Source organism: Curcuma longa, chromosome 11 (assembly GCF_044706935.1).
Source record: "Curcuma longa cultivar G26 ecotype Majalengka, Jawa Barat chromosome 11, ITB_CL_G26_1.1, whole genome shotgun sequence".
NCBI classification, from domain to species: Eukaryota; Viridiplantae; Streptophyta; class Magnoliopsida; order Zingiberales; family Zingiberaceae; genus Curcuma; species Curcuma longa.
In genome coordinates, this window is record NC_133871.1 from 24,912,434 (window position 1) to 24,933,892 (window position 21,459).

Here is a 21,459-nt window from a genome sequence, read left to right on the forward strand (position 1 = left end):
AGAAAGATTGAAATGTAGAGTTCTTTGACTACATCATTTTTATTCTGCCTGATTAAGTCATCATTGTCACTAAAAAATGACCATTTCGAAAATAATATTAAACTTGTGCTTCTTTAAGTTTTCAGCTTTGTAAATTAAAAGGAAGACTGCTGTTAATGTGGTTGAAAGAGCTATGAATAAGTTAAGCCTTGAGTCTGTTGCACTTGAAGTCATATCTCAGCGAGTTTGTTTACATTTATTTATTAAAATTCTTAAATTTATTATCAAATTTAACTAGAGGTTTTATTATACTTAAAATTTTAGTTAAAAGATTATTTAATAATAAATTTTAGATTTCTTTATTTTTAATATATTATAACCAATATAGTTATAGACATATAAGATATCATAAGACTTTAGAAAAATTACTTAATAAGTTTATTATAAATAATTCGTGAGTTAACAAAATTATTTATAATAGATTGTGATATTTGAATTGGCTAATGGCGCTTGGTTATTTAATTTAATTAAATACCAAATAAATATAAATAAGCTTTATTATTTAATTTATTTTGAATACCAAATAGATATAATAAAATTTTTATCGGACCAAATATCAAATTAGTTTAAAACGGCGCTGCATTTTAATCAAATTAAATATTTTTCTCCAATGTAATGGTAGCCCATCCAATATTAACAAAAACCAAACCTCATAAAAGATGTCTAAAATACCCCTAAAAACCTACAAAAAATGCTTTTAGGTATCAATTAATCAATTCGCTAATCGTCACACGTCGATCGTGTAATTTGCACCACCAAGATTAGTTAGAGCTAGGAAAGCTCCGTTCTTGGATCAATGTAAAAACCTGATCTCATATCACGTTCACAATAAAATAAATCTAGTGAAAGCGTCATTTGCTCCATACAGTTTGACAAGACTAAGAACAAGAAATCAACGGAAGAAATAAATAAATTAGCAAAATAACTCAAGAGTTTAATTTTTTAAAATGATCAAACTAGCTATTTTACTATTCTAATTACCAAATCACTTAGAAGACTATTTTGGCAATAGGATAAAAATATTAAACGGCAGTTCGACATTAATTAACGACTCCCTTGGAGCATTTTAAAACAGAAATATCACTGAAAAAAAAATAAGAGAAAGCAGCACCCGACTGTATGCTATCGCTCACAATATCATAGACAGCAAGACATGCAACATACTGTTTCTATCCTCATTAAACAAGAAAAGAAAATTGCTCCACGCCTTAATTACACAACACTGGTGCTAAAAAAAAAAAATTACTAGTATCAATATTCCCATTTCTTAACTTCCATACCTTCTGGTGCACTTCCCTCAACCTTCTTTGAACCAACCTCTTTCCAGTTTGTCGACAAGACTGTGCCATTTGATTCCACCTGCATCAAAAGGAAGACAGTGTTTAGCACCTTGTTGAATCATCACAAACAAGCGCGTATCCCCTTGACAGTTTGGGAAATTCCATTTTATCGTGAAGTATATAATCATGCTGCTTTTAAAACTCACTTGCTTTAATCTATCAAGTTGGTCACCATGGTGATATGTCAACTGTTGACCTTCACCATTTTGCTCTACCAAATAGTCATTGAGAAACAAATTACTCAAATTTTGCAGGTTGGTCGTCTTGATAATGTTAGTAAAAAGTTGAGAGGCAAAACAAAAATTTCCCTAACTACGCATAAATAGAAATGCCCTAATTCTAATCTCTGATACTTTGCACCTATTCCTTCCCTATTCCTTCCATACCTGTCATTTGGATAATGTTAGTAAACTTGGATGGGGGATCGGAGTTAAAAGGAAATTCATTTTGATAACGTTATTAAAAAAAAGAGAGGCAAAATGAAGAAATGCCCAGTTCTAATCACTGATCCTTTGAACACTCATCTAGTCCTTCCACAACCATATAAAAATATCAGCATTCAACACACCTACTCCCCTAGTAATTTGTAATAAATTTTAGAAACATGTGTTGGACACTAAGATACACAATTATGTCATATACTCGTATCCAAGTCCTGAGTAACAAAGGTTATAGCCACCCTCCACGTTCAAAAGTTAAACAAAAGCTAGCCCTGCAGTGGTATTAGAATAACCGTTGATTTAACACATTTCCAAGGATGTTATAGGAATGATGTCTTACAAAGGACTTGCTCATGGCTCGTCTTGTGTCTTCATCAGCATCACGGTAGATACCCTGAAAGAATTTGTTCAGGGCTGCATCACCATCAAGCTTCTCCTCTTTCTCCTGAGAGAAACAAGACTCGCAAGAAATAAGAGATGTAGCGAGAAGTTATGAGGTATTCATTGAGGGATGACATGAAATACATGAGTTTCAATGGCAAATTATTAACATACCTCCTTCTTCATTTGTGCTTCCAGCTTATCCCAATCAATTTTGGACTTTGATGATGGATAAGATGGCTTTTGGACTGTGGCAGCTGCAAGATCAACAGTTATAGAACAGTATGTTCAATACACAGTGAAAGAAAACATTAATAATTGACTCAACACTGCTGATAGATGTGCTTTAGGACATGAGGCTTGATTTACTTAGGTGGAAGGATAGGAGAGCAAAGGGAATGCAGAGAAAAATCACAAAATCGCACAGAGATCATGGATCCTGTACATTTTCATGTTGCTTTCCCTCCCCCTTCATTCGCCCGTCTTGGATCTGAGTAAACTAAGCCTAAAGGAAAATAGAAATGATAATCCTTGACTACCAGATATTCTAATTGCTAAAAGGTGAGAAGATTTACAAAGATCTGAAAGTTAAAAGAAAAAGAATTAATAGTGTACACACTCAAAATTCTGAGACACCAAGTTGTACCTGGCAATGTATTTGCCCTCACAGGGACTGCTTTCTCACTATATTCCAGTGAAGTCCATGTAATAGCTTCCGCTTTTGAAAGACGGATTTCGACTTTTGTTGATAGAACCTGGTACCTAGACTTTTCTGGTATAATCTGTTTGTTTAGCAATACAACTCAAATGGGATCAGGACGGAACATCACAACAGATGGACTACAAATATGAAACATCAATCAATCAACAATGATTTTACCAAGTCATATTAAGAAAACAATTTATGGTAAATGTGAGCCTTGCCCAACAGAGCAAGACAATATAGGACTCATATGGGGCAGACCAACACAAATTTGTTTACAGTGGATGTTGAAATTTGACCATAGCAACAATAGCAAAGAAACATTAAGAGAAGTGGACCTTTGAAAATAAACGTCGCTGGAAGTGATACTCTTCATCAGGGGCATTTATGATAACACTCAACTGAAAAGATGCAAAATTACCATCATCAGTATCAAAGAAGTCATGACAGAAAAGGAAGGATTAAAACATGATAAAACTAAATTAAAGTGTTTCATTATGGTAATTGTACCATACCATGCTATACCTTTTTAGAAAACACAGGTTTTCCTATGATACAACTAAATTAAGTGAAGAGTCAAAAAATAAATAACAAAAAGACTATGAATTGGTAGAGGAGCATACTATTTGTTCACCAAAGTCAACAGATACATTTTCAGCAGGAATACCCTTGGAAAAAATGGTCAAAACCACCTCTGTAGGAGTATTATAGTAGTCATGCCTGCATTAAATATGGAGTTAATGTATACTAAATCCAGTAAAAAATGCAGATTAAAATATAATATAATAAAAAATTTAGTGGCAATACAAAACCCAAAAGCTCAAATACTCATGTGCAAAGGAATCAACTGCTCATGTGTTGGACAATAGAATGTGAGCATAATTTAAAAAAATATAGACTATTGACGAAATTTAATTGTGTAAAAGGATATTTGTTTATAGGTAAGTGTTATGAACACAAGCAACAGTAAGTAAATATTTTCAAATTTTTAATTGAGATTTAAGTATTGAATATCATCATTAATACAACTATAAATAATAAAAATGGCAATAGAAACTTTAAACACGAGCTATATTTTTTCATAGAAATGTTAATACAAATAAGCTAGACGATTAATACATTAGATTACCAATATATATAGGTATATATTTAGTTAAACAGTGTATATTTAGATGTGTGGGCATAATTGAAGGCCATATAAATCAGTGCCAACCTATTAGGAAGCAATATGTACTAAAAGAAATGTAATGCTGAATATATGTATGAGGACACTAGGGTAAATAAATAAAACAGACTATGAAATCAAGAGAAATCAGGTGTGTAACTCTACTTAATAATGAAATGATAAACCTCCATATACCTGTATTTTGGTTTTTGTGGTGCTTCTTTTGTTTGACTTGGTTGATAAGGTGTCGCATGAGACCCATCTGTTTTCCCAACAGTTGTATTCGATGATGGCACTGCTCTACTTGGCAATGCATCTGCTATTACCTTTTGTTGCAAGTTAACAGTTTCCTCTAAATAGACATGTATGGACAAAGAGAGATTTTGATGAATAAATATCAGATAATGGAAAAGAATGAAAAGGAAGTTACAGAATCTGAACACTAATCAACCAACAATCCATCATCAAGCACTCAAAATTTATTTTTTAGCATGCTCATTCATGGTCCTTTTTCTTTGGCAAAGAAACAAACATGTCACAAAGGTTTATGAGATAGTCAGGGATGCATTCAATTTTTCATGCAATGTCTCTGTGCATCTAAACATAGTACAATGCATCTTATGGAAGAAATAAACTACAATCATGAAGGTACCTGCTATGCGTTCATCACATTCCTTGATCAATTTAGAAAATCTTGTATCTCCAGGTGTCAACAAAGCACCAGCTTCAAGAGCTGCTTTTGCAGTCTGGTACTCTTCAAGTTTGATACAAGCAATCCTGTCAGGGACCTACAAATGTCAGTACTTTTTTTTGGGCGAGAACACATCAGCATTTTTTGAGTAATGAAGTGATAGTAAAAATTCAAACCCACAAAAAACACACAATATAGCCTTAAAAGGTGCCAGAATTAGGAAGAAATAACATGTTAATCCAATCAGTTCACGACTAATACTAAAGCCAAGTAGAACCTTTTACAAACATGAAAGCCATTGGCTGAGTTAATCTGTCTATACAATCAAATTAAAGGGAACTTCCAATTCACTAAATTTAAATTATAAACCAACATAGAGTGCTGTGGTTCCAAAATTAGAAGTATTTTTCATTTCACTTTATCATCCACCCCAATATCAGAGTTCAAATCATCTGTTGTTCCAAAGCATGCTGGTCTGTCAACTAGGAAATCATATGGAATCAATGTGGTTCAAAAATTAGAAGTATTTTTCATTTCACTTTATCATCCACCCCAATATCAGAGTTCAAATCATCTGTTGTTCCAAAGCATGCTGGTCTGTCAACTAGGAAATCATATGGAATCAATGTCTGAGACAAATCAGCACAGCTAATATTTTGACATAAAGCTTTCACTCAAGCGCAGGTTTTAACAAGAACTTAGAATGAAATGAACTGCCAAAACATCTTGATTTAGTAACTAGTTAAACTTCATGCATGTAAAGTATACCATATTATCAACTGTGAAATATTTGAAATTTTAAACCAAAAAACAGAGCTACATATGTAAATAGGCTATAGCATAAAAGTAACAGAGCTCCACCTGAATTTAAAATAATTTAATAAAAAATAACCAGAAAATGATCCAGAAACAGTATCAACAAATGACAAAAAAAAACTAACCCCTTCCGCAGATATGTTTTAGGCATTGATGGATCAAGCTCAATTGCTCTATTTGCATCTGCAACTGCTTCTGCAGAATTTCTAGAAAAGGTTAAGTTGGAATAAAAATCTTATAAAGGTTAGGAGAACAAATAGCAGCAATTCGTTGAGTGGACACTGTATACTAAAGTGTGTGTGAAAGACTGCTAAATGCTATTTACTCATTTGAAATGCTTAAATATCTTGGATGATTATAACTATACAGAAAATATCAATGCCATAGATGCAAAATTCAAAAGAATGATGCTAAAGCTTGCAAGATCTCATTAGACAGCAAAATTTTGCAAGTATATTTCTCAAGGATAATTTTATTTATGGACTCATAAGCCAGCACATGCTAATTTTGTAGTATGGCAAAGCAAAGGAGACAATAGAAGGGATAACATAATACTGCTAAATTCTAGTTCAATGGAATGCTCAAGAGAAACAAGAAGATGACAGCAAAAACTTAAGATTCCATCATAGTGGAAGCTGCTAGAATTTTTATTTGCTTTTGAAAAAGAAATGATTCATTTTTATGAAGTTTAAATATTTTCATCTGCAAATGCCAGCTTCATCTAAGAATTTGTCATCTAAGAAGATGACAGTCAAAGCTAACAGAATATGGAAGTCTGTGCAACAGGCCTTGCACAAAATGAATTTGAGTAAGTTTGATTATTTGTCAAATCATAAAAATTCACTTTACAAAACCTTCATTCTCTTTGCGATCAAACATCAATTGCAAGTTTTGCAACAATTCGATAGATACCCAAGTGGTACCAACCAAATTTATGGTAGACACTAGCAGTCTACAAAGATACAATAGGGCAAAGAGGAAAATAAACACACACACACACAAAACAAGAAAATGATGATTGATGAACCTTATCAACCTTATTCATCTTGTTGGTAATAAAAAGCATCTATAATTTTAACCATGGTTTGCACACTGTTACTTTTTTACAGTTTTGCTTATGTAATAACTTGAAGATATTCCCGTTAGTTTTTAACACGAAAACTGAGTGGTTAAGAACAAGTTTTCAACATAAAAAAATCTAAGCATCTGCCTAACCAAGTCTGGACGATTCTAATTTAAGGAAGTGAAATATAAGGATGAACTACAACAGATACAATGGACTAAAACTTACCGATAATCATACCTCGACAATTGTGTCAAAAGATGAAAATCAATTATGATCCGACTAGAATGAAAATCTCAGTACTCAACTGTTTTCACTCTCAAACAGTCAAAAAGAAAAAACATATTCCAAGTAACTTTGTACTGTTTTATCCATATCATACTCTTAATCATTCAGAAACCCAAAACACACCCTAACTCTGCACAATCTACGGATATTATCAAACGGCGAAGAAAAGTCGAAATCAGTAAAGGAACTCTTGAAGACGAGGACGGCTTGAGGCGATTCATCAATGATTAGTTACCGGTGAAACTCCCGAGCTTAATGTTCGCCTGGGCACGATCAGCGTACAGATCGGCGTTCTTGGGATCGATTTCGAGGGCCTGCGTATAGAGATCGACAGCCAGGTCGAAGTTGTCGTCGACGAAAGCCTCGTTCGCCTTCATCACGAGATCCGTAGCCATGGTGGAACGATATCGCGCGCGGGAGAGATCGAGATTGGAAAAGGGAAGAGAGACGAAAGCCTAATTGGAGTACCGTGGCGGCGGCTATAAACAATTCTAGAGACTTCCTTCGTGCTTTCGGAGTCGGATGTGTAGTCACGGTTCCCTCCCGCCCGATACGAACAGCGGGCTCCTTCCTACCTTTTTATCGGGTTCGGATTACTTCATAATCCGACCCAATCACGAGACTAGGAATAGGTCAGTAGGTGCTTCGGCCTTTTCCCTTGCCAGTTAATAAAGCCTGCATATGGTGACGTCACCTATAACTCGACTTGATGAATGTTTCTTACGCCCGATCCGTTTTGATGAATGGGCTATTGGATATACAAACGGGTTCGGATCTGCAGGAGCGAAGCCCAAACTGGCCGCTTCCTCTTTATCACTCTGTTTGGATGGGGTGAGGGAAGGTTCATTAACGGAAAGGGAAGGAAAGGGAAGGGAAGGAAAGGAAGGGGAAGGGATGTATTTATATTTTTCTTGTTTGAGAGGAAGGGAAGATTCATTAACGTAACATGTGTTACCTTGTTTGGGAGGAAGGGGAAGGAAATGAAGATTAAATATATAAAATTACAAAAATATCCTTACTTGTTAAAATAGATCTATAATAATTTAGAAATAATTGTTCGTTAGGTATTTTATTTTATCTAATGCCTTATAACTATTCGTTCAATGAGTTCATCAATCGAAATTATAAACTAAATATATAAAATTATAAAAATATCTTTATTTTTTAAAATAAATCTATATGTAAAAAAAATATATATAGCTCATAAGATTAACAAAAATTAATATTTACAACTTAAATAAATAAAAAATTTAAAAAATAATAAGTAGATATATAAAAAATATGTGAAATACAGAATTTATACATTTTGGTACGATAAAAGATAAATCAATATTTTTATATATATTTTTATAAAAATTTACTTTTTATATATATTTTTATAAAAATTTATTGATGTAAAAATTTACGACGAAGATTAACATCGAGGAGTGCAAGTGACGACTACGTTATGTGACGAGGAGCAACGGTGCAAAAATCTAATATATAAGTTATTTTAATAATTAATATTTTAATATAAAGGTAAAATTGGAATAAATATGTTTTCACATTTCCTTCCCCTTCCTTACACTCCAAATCGGAGTGTAAGGAATTGTGTCTGTTTATGGCCATGCAAAAGGAAAGCTTACCCTTCCTTCCCCTTCTCTCCCCTTCCCTCACTTCTTTACAAACAAGATTACAAATTCCCTTCCCCTTATTTACCCTTCCTTCCCCTTCCCTCACCTCCTCCCAAACAAGCCCTAAGTCTTATCGTCTTCTCCGCCATCGTTCTCTAGTTGGTCTAAGAAAATGCTGTGCGTACTCCGTCTCTCGCCGCGCCTCACTCTCCGCCGCTGCTCCTGCAGTTGCTCAGCTCCAGACATCTCCCGGTACAGGGAGGCCTTTGGCCGGAGAATGGCCATTTCCGGAATTAAACCCCATCATCGAATCGGTGCTCAAATATCTTCCTTTTCATCTTTTTGTGACACCTTTCGGTGCTTTTCTTACTTGAATGAAAGAATTCATTTGGTTTACCGGCAGCTTTGGGCGTCTCGGGCGGCCCAGATAGCATGGCACTGTGCGTCTTGACGGCGGGCTGGAAGTTGGGCGGTTCCGACACCAGGACCGAGAGTTCAGGGTTTATTGAAGGGCTTGTGGCTATCGTAGTGGACCATAGATTGCGGGCCGAGAGCACGGAGGAGGCGATTTTGGTTCGTGATAGAGTTAACAAAATGGGTAATCAATTGTTGCATGTTTGTCTCTTGCATGCCGTGTTCCTGGTTTCTATGTTAGTGATTTTGGAATTTCTTGAACTAGGTATCAAGTGTCAGATTGAGAATTGTGATTGGTCGCATGGTCGGCCGAAGCACGGTCATGTACAAGAGGCTGCTCGTGAAATGAGGTACTCTACTTCCTTTTACCCTTCCAGAATTAAATCTTCTATGTAGCTATCATCAATGTAATTCTTTGAACTTACTCTAGATCACCTGATTGATTGGTGTTGGAAATAGATAAATAATCAAACTAGTGTGTAACTCTAACAACAATTTACTAGGGTCTAACTGTTAATTTGTGTATTTTTAAAAAGTTTTGTACATGTTGATTGAATACTGGATTTCAGCAACCATTCGGAATTGTAAGTTATGAGTTTGGTATGATTTGGAGGAAAAATTAAATAGGAGGATCTAGCTTCTTTCTGAACACTTGCTAAGATCATAAGATTTTTAGCGAGTTCTTTTTTTACACCTTCACTAGTTTGTGATTGATTAGTAAAAATCTCAGGTATCAAATCTTTCAGGATGTCTGTGTCAAGCAACACATTGGAGTTTTGCTTATTGCACACCATGCAGATGACCAGGTCTGAATTCTTTAATTCAGTTTGCTCATAAGTTTAGGATTTTTTAGTGCAAGCAGAGGAATCGTACATATCTTTGTTCTCTCCTTTTCTTCTGGTACTTTGTGTGTGAACTTGCGTACTATCATTTTAGATGTTTTCTTCACTCCAATAATCGATGTGTATGTGGTTTCTTAGGATTATCAACTAATAAATGAAAGCTTTGGAAATTGGGTTGTTTCTCTTATTTCAAAGTAAGAATTCCCAGTTGACTTCTTCTAGAATATTGGGTATCTAATCAGCCTTTCCTGGAACTTGTAGTGGCAGATTCAACATAATTTTAGCGGTTTACATCTAGCATCACCTGATTTCTTACATTTACAATTCCATAACGAATTCCTGATGTTCTTATTTTCTCTTTCTCTGTTATATTTAAATTGTAGTTGTGAGTTGTGACATAATTCATAACCAGCATATAAGTTTCATATGCTGGAAGACTGAAGCCATTATGAAATCCTTTGTTCTTGGTCCTGTTTCTTAGGAACCATCTGTTTGGACTTGCTTTTAACTTATGAAGCTTGAGATGTCAAATACAGCATGGGGATATGGCTTCAACTTATTCACATAGCTTGTAATGAAGAAGTATTCATTGTGCAATTGTGGCAGAAGCTGGGTGCATGACTCGGTGCAACAATTTCTAAGAAATGAGGATCATCTGGACTGCATAGTGACAGTGAAAAGAGAACATCTGAAATAACTGAGCAAGTTTTGTATTTTGATTCAATGAGGAGAGAGAGAGTTCATTTTAATTTAACAACATCCTTATCTACGATGCCTTATTATGACTGTGAATAGATTGGATCTAGTTGGATGTTAAAATTTCATTGACCCAAAGGGGGAAAAGATGATGACAAAGCTAAATGTCTGTTGTAAATACAATTCTTATCTTAATTTATTTGTTGAAAATACAATTACTGCAGGTGGAGCTCTTAATTCTTAGGTTATCTCGTAATAGTGGAGTTCTTGGACTTTCTGGCATGGCATTCATCTCACAATTGTTTCCTTTGCCACTAAGAGGTAGTGAGAATTCTGATGGTATTTTGTTGGTGCGGCCTATGCTAGAGTTTAATAAAGATGACATGTACAATGTGAGTTTGTATAACATCTCAAACCTTTTTGGTAACCGCTGTGTGTGTTTAGATTACTTATTTATGACTTTATTTTTTTATTTATTTCCAGATATGCCAAGGAGCTAACCAAGATTGGGTGGAAGATCCAACAAATCAAACTCTATTGTACACTCGTAACAGAATACGAGCCAGTTTAAGAAGCTTCTCATCAGGTAATACTTAGATATTAAATCTTTTTCATTTTATATAAGTTGTTGGATATAAGTTAGGTACTATATCAAGGTCACCTGCTACTGTTTGGTGTTTCACACCTGGTAATGTTGATGTCTCACTTTTGAAGGAGGATCAGTCTACTTGATTATGAATTCCTTGTGACCGAGGCATATGGTTTATCGATTGCATTGATATAAAAAATTATCTGCTCTTCTTTTCCCCTACATATACCTATATATGCAACTTGAAAACATTATGAAAGAATCCTAAAAGCTTAGAACTTCTGCTTGTGAAGTCTTTCCATCATGAAAACTTAGATTTGTTTTTTTATTTTGGTACGATAATTATAAAGATTCAATTCTTTCATGTGTATTATTTAATGATTATTTATAAACACTTTTGTTCCAAAGCTTCAATCTATATTAGTATATTCACATCACTGTGTCTTTGAATTTCTTCTCCCAGATCATTTTCAATTAGAATCGCATAGACTTATTTCTGCTTGTCGGCTAGTTCGTGCATATGTTGAGACTGCTTGCTTTAAGATGATAAAGGACTCTGTGATCATCATGGAGGTAGGTTTGATTCTTCTACAGAAAATACCTCTTATTAAGCTGCTTGAAGCATATTTTCTGATATGATTCTGGTTTTGTTGAGGTCATGGATTTTGTATGTTGCAAGTTAAGCACCTACTGGATAGTGGATTCAAAACCATTTTTATTGGTGTATGTTGACAAAAAATTGACAACTAGTTTCAATTTTTAATAAAATTGTTTCAAACTGTGACCGACATCACCAAGCTGCATATGGTGCCCTAAATCATATATTTTTGTCAATATTAATTTTATTTTCTTTTGACCATGTATGTGTGGCTTATTGTTGTAGAGTGCCTATTTCCTTGTCTAAATTATGTTTACCAGATGAAGTGCCTTCAAGCATTTTCCTTCAAATTTCCAAACAACAGGAGACATGGTTGCCATGCAAAGTCTGTGTTAGACAAGACTTTCATTCCCATCCTATGCTAAACTGGACTTGGTTGCCATGGACACTCTCTAGCTAAGACTCTTTCATTACATTATGTGTGTCAGTTGATCGAAAGAAATCTGCAAGTGGTAAAATTCCTCCATTGAAATGTGACAAATAGTAGATTCCAATTACTTTCACCTCAGGAAGGCTGTGATCTTAATAGCTGTTTGATGGTATGCTAATTGATTTACTGTAAGATGTTAAATATATGCAAAGATGCTCAATATTAGTGGAGCTTAAAATCACTATAAATTATAATACAGCATCTAATTAGCTGTGATAGCTAATTGTTAAATTAGATCATATTTCAAAGATAATTGTATATGAAATATTTGCTCACCGATCTAGTTATGCAAAGCAGTTATACTTGAACTTTCAGCAAAAATGTAAGCAAATTCTATTGAACAATTCTTGAAGTAGAAGTCTAAAGAGTTTGCTGCTGTATTGAGTGGATTAGTATTATTTAAACTGGGATTGCTTTCACTTATAAGTAGCTCATAGAAGTTAAAAAAAAATGTATTTGATTCATGGAAGTTATTAGCGGTGGACTCTGGTTTACTGGTTTCACAGGGAAATTTGGAACCTTTTAGTTTGAATATTCCAAACTGAAACTCAACCAAAATCATTTCAGAAGATTTGAAACTTAAACAAATTTATCTGTTTTGTTTAAGTTCGGTTCAGTTTTAAATCAAAAACTAAAACATGAATGTAAATCAAGGGAAACCCAATCAAAATACTTGGTTTCTGCTGATTAACAAGAAAAAGTCCAATCAAAATATAATTCACCAATAGGGGATGCATATACATTACAACAACAACAACTAGGTCTTATGCCACTAGGGGATGCATATATATTATGAAAAAAAATCAAAATATTATATCACTGGTTCATAATAGAGGAATTATGACCTGATGATGTATGTGTCTATTCAATTGGCTTTTAATGGTTATACATACTTCAAACAGAAGTTGTTGACTTCAATTACTATATAAAACAAAACTAACAAACCCATAACTTTTTTTTCAGATTTGATAGATTTCATTTGAATTGGTTTAGCAATGGTGGTTTATAGATGCCCACTAGTGAAAGTGACCGTGGGTTATTGTTGTCAACAAATGTATGATATTTAAAGTGGAAAAGTTTAGAACTGGGATGAATGAGATTACTGTACTATGTGTTGTGATAATCACATAGATTAGTTATAACTGGATGTAAGTGGCACATTGAATTAACTATTTCAAAAACCAAATTAATTTGTTGGAAAAATGAGTAAAAGACATCTTTATACTGATAACTATCTTCAGCTAATTATATGTTGCTGCTGCAGCTTGGATATGCAGTTATTGATCTAGTGAAGTTAATGCCATCTTGCATTGATGACCTTTGCTTGTCAAGATATGCAGCATGGATTTTACAGGTACCACTTGCTCGTTTTCTTTCTATCCTGAAAGTGTCTTGTACACTTGAGAGATATATTGGCTTTCACTTTGTATGCCGGTTCTTAGTTGACTTCTTAAATAAATTCTTAATCTTAACTTACAGTTCATTTCCCAAAGGCACAGACCTATTCGTGGACATACCTCCCAGATGCTGCTGGGCTACATCCGGAACTTCCCATGCAAGGTTTATTCAGCTTTTCTATATTGTGGTATTTTACTCTGCATCCTGTTGGACTTATCTCGAATATAATTTATTTATTATCATTATTTTAGTAAGGCATTAACCCAAATATCTTGGTGGAAATCTGTTAATTCTTTTATTATTAGTTGCCTTCTGTATTTTGAATTTTGTGGGTTCAATACATCTGTAGTTCTAGCTATTTGAGTTATATAACTATTCACTTATTTGCTGGGAAGTTTCAGAAATATACTACAACTGAGCAAGACATGGTCTATTTGAAATTACTTCAAGTTTGAAGTAATTGTCCCCAGACCTTAGGGTTCCTTGCGAGTGAAATTTGGTCCTTTAGAAGCAAAACAACACACATGAAACTATGCTCCCTGATGCTAAAACATGAGTGCTGGTTTGTTTCAATTTATAGCACATTGATGATTCATTCATGTTCTGTTTCTCCAAAATGATGATCAAAATAGGTTTTCTGAAATCAATTGCATTCACCATCTGCTAGTTACTTATATTTCAGGTAGGACAAAATTTCAAGTCATAGCCTATTCATATAATGTATGATTGTAATGAATAAAAAAACTGTAAATTCAATAGATATATACGAAAGGAATACTTTTTTGTTTTGTCAATTTTATTTAATCATGTTATTCTGCAATTCCACAGACCTCACTCACTGTAGCTGGCTGTTACCTTTCTCCTGCTCCACAGTCCAAAGGCACAAAACTTTTGATTTGTTGTTATGTGGATTCACCTCAATCATCTAAGATGGAGTTGTCTATGAAGTACTCATCTGGGGATAGATCTTTGCTTCATAATGAGATTCATCAGATAATTATAGATGCAAAATCATACTCTGATCAATTTGTCCTTGAAGCTTCTGACGTATCCCTCATGCATGCAAACTCATCTGTGTCTGTTCTAACTGAAGCAAGAAGGCTTAATCTTATAAGTGACTCAACGTTAAAATTTATCTCCTTGTTGCAAGCAGAGGAAAACAAGAAGTTTAGTTCCAAAGGAGTTGAAAGTAACCCTGATTTTAGACACAAAGTAAAATGTGCTGGTGCTCCAAGTATAAGTATTCTTCCTGAGCAAACATGTTTCTTCACGAACAGGTTCTTAGTCACATGGAGAATCCATCGACATGTTGAAGGAGATGGATATTCTTTGGAGGGATTACAAGATCAATCTTGTCAAATTTGCAGAGTTGAACCAGATGTGGCATTCCAAGTACGATGTATGGTTGAGGCAGATTGGTTGTTTCTTGGAAATATTTTGAAGAACCAAGTATCTAAAGATGGCCGAGCTCATGCTGACACTTCAATAAATGCCTTGATTAAAACTGCAGAAAAGAAACTGGAGCATTTCAGATTCATTCATTGGTCAGCACAAAGTGCTTTAAAGGTTTTGAAATCAATTCCACTTCCTGCAAGGAAGGGGCTGCCTGTGCTTGTTACTTCAGAAGGTTTACCTGTTAGTATCCCGGTAAGTTCCCGGACACATTTGTTACTTCTAATTATTCATGAAATGTTTCTCACTGAAGTGCATTATCCTCTTTCCATCTATACTTTTGGTGAAAATCTAGCCTCCCAAGCAGGTTGACCATGTGCTTGATTTTCTTATTGAATATATTTTACTTAATATCTAAAATGGATTATTGAAGAGGGGTAGCAAAGAGTTCAAATTCGATATTACTTTATTGCATTGAGCTAATGGATGATCATTTTTATTTTTCTTGTTTGAATGTTAGTGTCCAAGTTGATATTAATATTTTGAGGTGAAATTCTCTTGAAAGGATTGATACTTGAGAAGCTTATGTAATTTATTATATACACAACAAGATCTTATTTGCAATCTAAATCTTGCTAAGAATTACTTTCCATGTTTTTTGTATGCTTTCATTGATCATAAATTTATTTTTTCCTAGACTATTGTCTGCCATAATCTATTAACTGAACCAAATAAGAAGGATAAATTTTAGGGAAAAAAATAATGCATGATTAGGTGTGGTGCTTCTCAATAATGAGCAAGAGATACTTTTCCTTTTTTAATTCTAGGGTGGTTATACTAGTCTACTTGAATCATAAACCGATGATTGAACAATATAAAGGAGCCTAAATTAAGATAAAAACATATATCATTGTCATTGTAGTACTCCTAGAATAACTGTTAATGGACATCAATGAATTTTTTTCTTCCATATTTTATGTCATGAAACAGCTTTTCAACTCTTGTTTCTTTTTCTTTGTTCCTTTTTCCTTGCATAGATACTATATCTACTCTTCTATTGTCAACCAGAAAATGGGCTTTCACAGGTCCACTTAATCTGTAATCCCACTGAATCTTATTAGTAGAACTATGTTGATTGCCCTGATAATCAGAGCAAATAATGAATTTTGTATTGAATAGGCCATGGATTCTAAGTTTAAAATGTATTGCAATTCTCTCAGACTAATCTTTTACTTCTCATCTTCAGAGCATCGGCTTCAGTGTTTGTCCCCTCCTTGAAGCAGTTTCAGTATTCAAGCCCAGAGTTCCACTTGGAGGAGGTTATAGTTCCTACATTTGAAAGCTTCAGGTGAGCCTAGAAAACAACTTTCCATAGCCATTCTAAATATCAGAATTAGCAATAATTCCCAGGTAGATTGGAATAGAGATAAAGTTCAACAAGACCTGAACTATGAAGCAGCTTTTTGGTTGAAGTTATTCCTAAAACAGTAAGATTTTTGTGGGCCCAATCCCATGTTCCTGGCACAGCAGCCGCCATCATTACATTTTTTTTAAAAGTCTGCCAGTCGGTACAGGACTCATGCAGTGGTAGTTGGATAAGTGCAAGAACAATTGAACTACTTTTAGAGATCCATTTTGCTTCAAGGATGCTGGAGATCCATAATCACCAGGTTTGCATGAATTCATCACAAGCTATTCGAAGCTGATGGTATCCTTTCACCTCTTAAACTATTTAGAGACCCCTTTTTTTCTCCCCTTTATCTATGCAAAGCAATTGTTGACGTCTTTTCCAAAAATGTAGTCTCTGCATCCATTCGTAGATGATGTACAGTAGATCTGAGCTGTATCTTATCGACTCGTCTTGTTTGATAAGGTCTTCCGATGAGCCAAAAGGACAACTCATCGAGCAAATGCCCTGCAGCTTTACTGTCTCTCCCAAGGTTAACTCTCCACGTGCTTGCTTAAGTCGTCAACGCAAAATGAACATTTTTGTTAGTCTTCTTTTCAAATCTGCCAACTGCTGTTTCCAACTCATCCAGTGTTGCCTGTTCATTGATATGAGCTTGAAGGGATCTTTGTGTTGGAAGAAGCAAACAACAAAGCGATAGGCACAAGAAGTAATAAGCTTTGACATTTATAAATCAACTAGTTTTCCTTGTGGATAGATTTTCATGGAATTAACATGTATGAAAAACGTTTTTTTGAATGTGTTGGTGTTCACTCAAATCAAAGGGATGCTGTATTCTTCATGAATTAGTGTAATAATTCATGGTGTGATGTGTTGGCTGTGTTATTATAAAGGGTTTGTAAGAATTTTCTTCTAAATGGGGAATGCAATTAAAGGATGTTGGGCATCTGGATTGGCTGTCGTATGTGTTTTCTGGTTTACCCTGGTGGTCGGTGGGAAATTTCCGTAGGGACCGGATCAGCCACTCCATGGATTGAGTCCATGAGACTGATTGGGATTTATCATTTTCTTTTATTATAAAGGGTTTGATAAAAATAATTTATAAAGTGTGAGTGGATCGATTAGTGTTAATTAATTTTGATAATCAGATCATATCACGTTACTTCTTGCTAGATTTATTTAAATTTTTTAATGGTTTTCTTTTAAGAAATTGGTATTTCTGAACATGTTTTGCAATTGCTGTACTTGATTCTACTAAGCGTGATTGAAGCTAACTACTTAAGTAGGTATGCACGCTTTGAACGTTAGTTTGCTAGGGTGGGCCCTACCCCATAATTTATGGGGTAGTGAATCCATATATGCATCATTTTTAAGATTAATTAGATTATAAAAATTAAATACTTAAATTATGTTAAAAAATATATAATACTGATATTGCTAATAATAATAATTTTTTATAAAAATAACTCTCAATTCTCACATGCACCATTTGATATCCCAAGAAGAATGTGCCGTTAAATAATGACCCAAGTCATTTGTTCTTATTATTACTATTTATTGATTACGTTGATGCGTTCGAAATTGTATCAAAGTCCAGGGGCAGTTTCGTACTCCAACGACTTAAATACCGCAGCGGTTCTGCTTTCGTAGTGAATCCGCATGCCTTTCTCAGGTTCCGAACCACAGGCCACCTCGGTATCGGACGTTGGCTCCTCTCCCTACCCCTACGCCGTCTCCTCTCTCTGCCACTTTTTCGGCACTGGACGGCGGCAGCAGTGATTGACTTGCCGGCTTGACTTACGAGGCTGCGTGGGACTGATAAAAGGTTCGATTTTTAAGGAGAGAATGGGCAGAATGGAGTGCAACTGGTGGAGCGGAATGTTGTGGACGACCCTGCTCGTCTCCCTCGCGGTGGCCGCTTCTGTGGCGGCGGAGCGAGGGATTCGGACGGAGATCGCTGCAGGCGACGCAGTCGAAGCCGAGGAGGTTGGCCTGTCCGATTACATGCTCAAGGTTGTAAATTTCTTGTGGCGACCGAATGAATCCTCCTACCAGCACGTTTGGCCGGTAAAAAGATCGCGCTTTAAGATTTTTGGGGCTTGACTGTTTTTTTGCGATCTCCTTCAATTTTCTACTTGATTAAAAAAAATCCTCTGTGTTTTTTTTTTCTTTGCAGTCCATGAAATTTGGGTGGCAAATCATTGTCGGAACCATCATTGGATTCTTCGGATCTGCTTTTGGGAGTGTTGGAGGTGTTGGTGGCGGTGGGATTTACGTCCCGATGCTTACCCTCATCATTGGATTCGATGCCAAGTCTTCTACTGCTATATCAAAATGTAAGATCTGACATTGTCTGCTAATCTTGAACTCATAAGGTTGCATACATTTCAATGATTCCAAAACGGAAAGGAAAACCTAAAGAAAGGTGGTCGCGGTAACCTCCGGTTCAAATAAATCCAATTATAGAACTTTGATCCACGTTTATGCTTCCTTTTTGAAAAACAGACAACCATTCAACACTTCACTTGGTTAGTGTTTTTTGTGTTAGGATATTGCTGTTTCTTTACAAGATGCATCTTTTTGTTTTTCAGATATTCCATTTATGCTTATCTTTGCTGCGTTTTTTATACTTAAGTAGTTCCAATCTGGTGTAGGCATGATCATGGGTGCTGCAGGATCTACAGTTTGGTATAACCTGAAGCTGAGGCATCCAACTCTTGATTTGCCTATCATCGATTATGATCTTGCTTTGCTTTTCCAACCAATGCTAATGCTGGGCATTAGTATTGGAGTTGCATTTAATGTCATCTTTGCTGATTGGATGGTCACGGTCCTTCTTATTATCCTTTTCATTGGTAAATCAACTGATCTCTTGTCAATTATTCTTAATTCTGTTTGTTGCCACTGTGCCCGGTCTAAGGACTCATGTTTTACGGTGGTTGTCATAGGAACATCAACAACGGCATTTTTAAGGGGTGTAGACACATGGAAGAAAGAGACTATCTCAAAGAAGGTGCTTAGTTTTGTAGCTCATCTTGGTTTTGAAATGTCAATCCCTCCTTGTTCAATTCCATTCTGACCTTCCTAAACCATGTTTTGAATTGTAGGAGGCGGCGATGCGTAAACAATCAAATGGTGAGTTGGATAGTTAACCCTTTTTTAAGGAATCAAATGATTAAGACTGATAGATCGTCTATGTCAAGCAGGAAGAGATGAAGTGGAGTATGAATCTCTGCCATCTGGTCCTGGGGATGCATCAAAGGCTTTGAGGACAAAGGTTGGCAAATTTAATTTGCATCAGTGCTGTCTGTGGCAAATTATATACGATAAGAAACTAAGATAGGTAAAGCATCTGCAGGTCCCAATCATGGAAAATGTGTGCTGGAAGGAGCTTGGTCTTCTTTGTTTTGTATGGATATCATTTCTTATTCTTCAAATTCTGAAGGTGAGAAAGTCTGGCCCAAGTCATAGATTTACACGTAAGGCGCGACAATCTAAAAACTGTTAAAACAATTTGTTTTTGTATCTTTTCCAGCAAAATTACACATCAACCTGTTCCCTGTGGTATTGGATTCTCAACTTACTTCAGGTTCTTATTCCCTTAACTATTGTTCACATTGAGTTAACGATTCATAAGCGACTTACATGGTCACACTGATCCTGAGAATGTTTTTCCAGGTTCCTGTATCTTTAGGAGTGTCAGGATATGAAGCTGTTAGCTTGTACAGAGGAACGAGAACAATTTCATCGAAGGGGGAAGCTGAGTCAAATTATACAGTTCTTCGTCTTGTATTTTACTGTTCGATTGGTGTCCTTGCTGGTGTAGTTGGAGGGCTGCTTGGTCTTGGAGGCGGGTTTATACTAGGTCCTGTATTCTTGGAGCTTGGTGTTCCTCCCCAGGTGCGTGCAGTTCACTTTTAATTGATTCCTTGCATTCTGGCTGCCAATCATCGCTTCATTAAGATATTCAAATCTCAGTAGATGAAAGGATAAGATTCATGTATGTAGTCGACTTCGACATAGAATTCCTATTTAATATAACTCTCAATTCAAAGTTAAGATGAAGAGCCTAATGAGAGTTTTTGAAACTTGGATAAGATCTGTTTTCTGAACAGAATTCTTGCATGATGCTTGATGATGGTGTCTCGAACAACTTGCTTACTTCTCTTTCAAGCTCAAACTAATCAAGTAGTCTTCTTCCAGGTCTCGAGTGCCACAGCAACTTTTGCAATGACATTTTCCTCATCAATGTCTGTCGTAGAATATTACCTCCTGAAGCGGTTTCCTATCCCATACGGTAAGTGCCCTTCGCCTTCCTATCTGAGTTCAGTTTGCACTGGAGCTTACACAACTAACCTCCCTCCCTCTTCTTTCTCCTTAATCATGCAGCATTGTATTTCGTGGCCATTTCTTTAGTTGCTGCCTTTGTCGGCCAGCATGTAGTTAGGCGATTGATCGAAATAATGGGGAGGGCGTCACTCATCATCTTCATCCTCGCATTCACCATTTTTGTTAGCGCAATCTCATTGGGTAAGTTACAACATATCAAGTTTGATATGAACAAAACATGAAGTTGATTTCTTTACTTTCTGATATCTGCATTCTTCAAATCTCTTGATGCTTAACAGGTGGAGTTGGCATTTCAAACATGGTTTATAAGATCCAGCACCATGAGTACATGGGATTTGAGAATCTCTGCAAATATGAAGTATAGCATCAAGCGAAAAATCAAGATCGGTTATTTCTGAGTGAGGGTTATGAACAATGACAAGATTATGCTATCTTGCTGCTGCTCCAAAATTTTATCGTCTTGAATTATCCTCCTGATTAGATTCGATACTTGGAACTTGATTCGGAGAGACGGTGAACAATGTGAAGAAGTTTTGAACTTGTCGTAAGATTGTGGTTAGATCGTTGCACTCTTGACTTTGTATCTGTCTTTTCTTGCCATTGAAATAATAAATGAATTTTCAGTCAGACCTTGCACTGAAGGAAGGATTTGGATCTCTTTCTGTTGTTTACTTTGATGGATTGTAAATAGAAGGAAGTTTGAGGATGATTCTGCAAAATAAGTTTGGCAAGGAGCAAAAGAT

At 35.5% G+C, this 21,459-nt stretch overlaps 3 protein-coding genes across 4 annotated transcripts; 2 read left to right on the plus strand and 1 right to left on the minus strand.

The window, feature by feature from the left end:
• Positions 1-1,055: 1,055 nt before the first annotated feature.
• LOC141838855 (protein SGT1 homolog) lies at positions 1,056-7,378 on the minus strand. Its single transcript, XM_074726452.1, has 10 exons — positions 7,162-7,378; positions 5,701-5,770; positions 4,721-4,845; positions 4,264-4,420; positions 3,527-3,623; positions 3,242-3,304; positions 2,847-2,982; positions 2,375-2,457; positions 2,160-2,264; positions 1,056-1,398 (listed from the first exon to the last, which is right to left on the minus strand). Exons 1-10 carry the CDS (start codon positions 7,319-7,321, stop codon positions 1,291-1,293), a joined length of 1,104 nt encoding a protein of 367 aa, XP_074582553.1. The 5' UTR covers positions 7,322-7,378; the 3' UTR covers positions 1,056-1,290.
• Positions 7,379-8,672: 1,294 nt separating this feature from the next.
• Positions 8,673-17,251, plus strand: LOC141837713 (putative tRNA(Ile)-lysidine synthase). The gene is given in 13 exon segments (XM_074725089.1): positions 8,673-8,853; positions 8,943-9,137; positions 9,219-9,303; positions 9,684-9,759; positions 10,716-10,883; positions 10,975-11,077; positions 11,544-11,653; positions 13,433-13,522; positions 13,648-13,734; positions 13,736-13,753; positions 14,395-15,213; positions 16,205-16,306; positions 16,369-17,251. Coding segments are annotated over 12 exon segments (1,986 nt in total). The 5' UTR covers positions 8,673-8,711; the 3' UTR covers positions 16,298-16,306; positions 16,369-17,251.
• An 811-nt stretch (positions 17,252-18,062) lies between these two features.
• Positions 18,063-21,257, plus strand: LOC141838765 (sulfite exporter TauE/SafE family protein 3-like). Of its 2 annotated transcripts, none has more exons than XM_074726334.1 (12): positions 18,063-18,433; positions 18,543-18,702; positions 19,021-19,221; positions 19,315-19,379; positions 19,474-19,501; positions 19,570-19,643; positions 19,725-19,811; positions 19,902-19,955; positions 20,045-20,266; positions 20,570-20,663; positions 20,756-20,896; positions 20,995-21,257. In XM_074726334.1, exons 1-12 carry the CDS (start codon positions 18,212-18,214, stop codon positions 21,078-21,080), a joined length of 1,434 nt encoding a protein of 477 aa, XP_074582435.1. In that variant the 5' UTR covers positions 18,063-18,211; the 3' UTR covers positions 21,081-21,257. The 2 variants fall into 2 exon arrangements, with proteins under 2 accessions (XP_074582435.1, XP_074582436.1); XM_074726335.1 differs by having other exon boundaries at positions 19,573-19,643.
• The last annotated feature ends 202 nt before the right edge of the window (positions 21,258-21,459 follow it).

Coding starts and splice junctions, on each gene's coding strand:
- LOC141838765 (XM_074726334.1), top strand. CDS start 18,212: ATGGGCAGAATGGAGTGCAACTGGTGGAGCGGAATGTTGTGGACGACC. Junction 20,267..20,569: donor AGCTTGGTGTTCCTCCCCAG/GTGCGTGCAGTT, acceptor GTCTTCTTCCAG/GTCTCGAGTGCCACAGCAAC. Junction 20,897..20,994: donor TGTTAGCGCAATCTCATTGG/GTAAGTTACAAC, acceptor GATGCTTAACAG/GTGGAGTTGGCATTTCAAAC.
- LOC141838855 (XM_074726452.1), bottom strand. CDS start 7,321: ATGGCTACGGATCTCGTGATGAAGGCGAACGAGGCTTTCGTCGACGAC. Junction 5,771..7,161: donor TAAGCTCGGGAGTTTCACCG/GTAACTAATCAT, acceptor GAAATTCTGCAG/AAGCAGTTGCAGATGCAAAT. Junction 1,399..2,159: donor GAGCCATGAGCAAGTCCTTT/GTAAGACATCAT, acceptor CTTTTGATGCAG/GTGGAATCAAATGGCACAGT.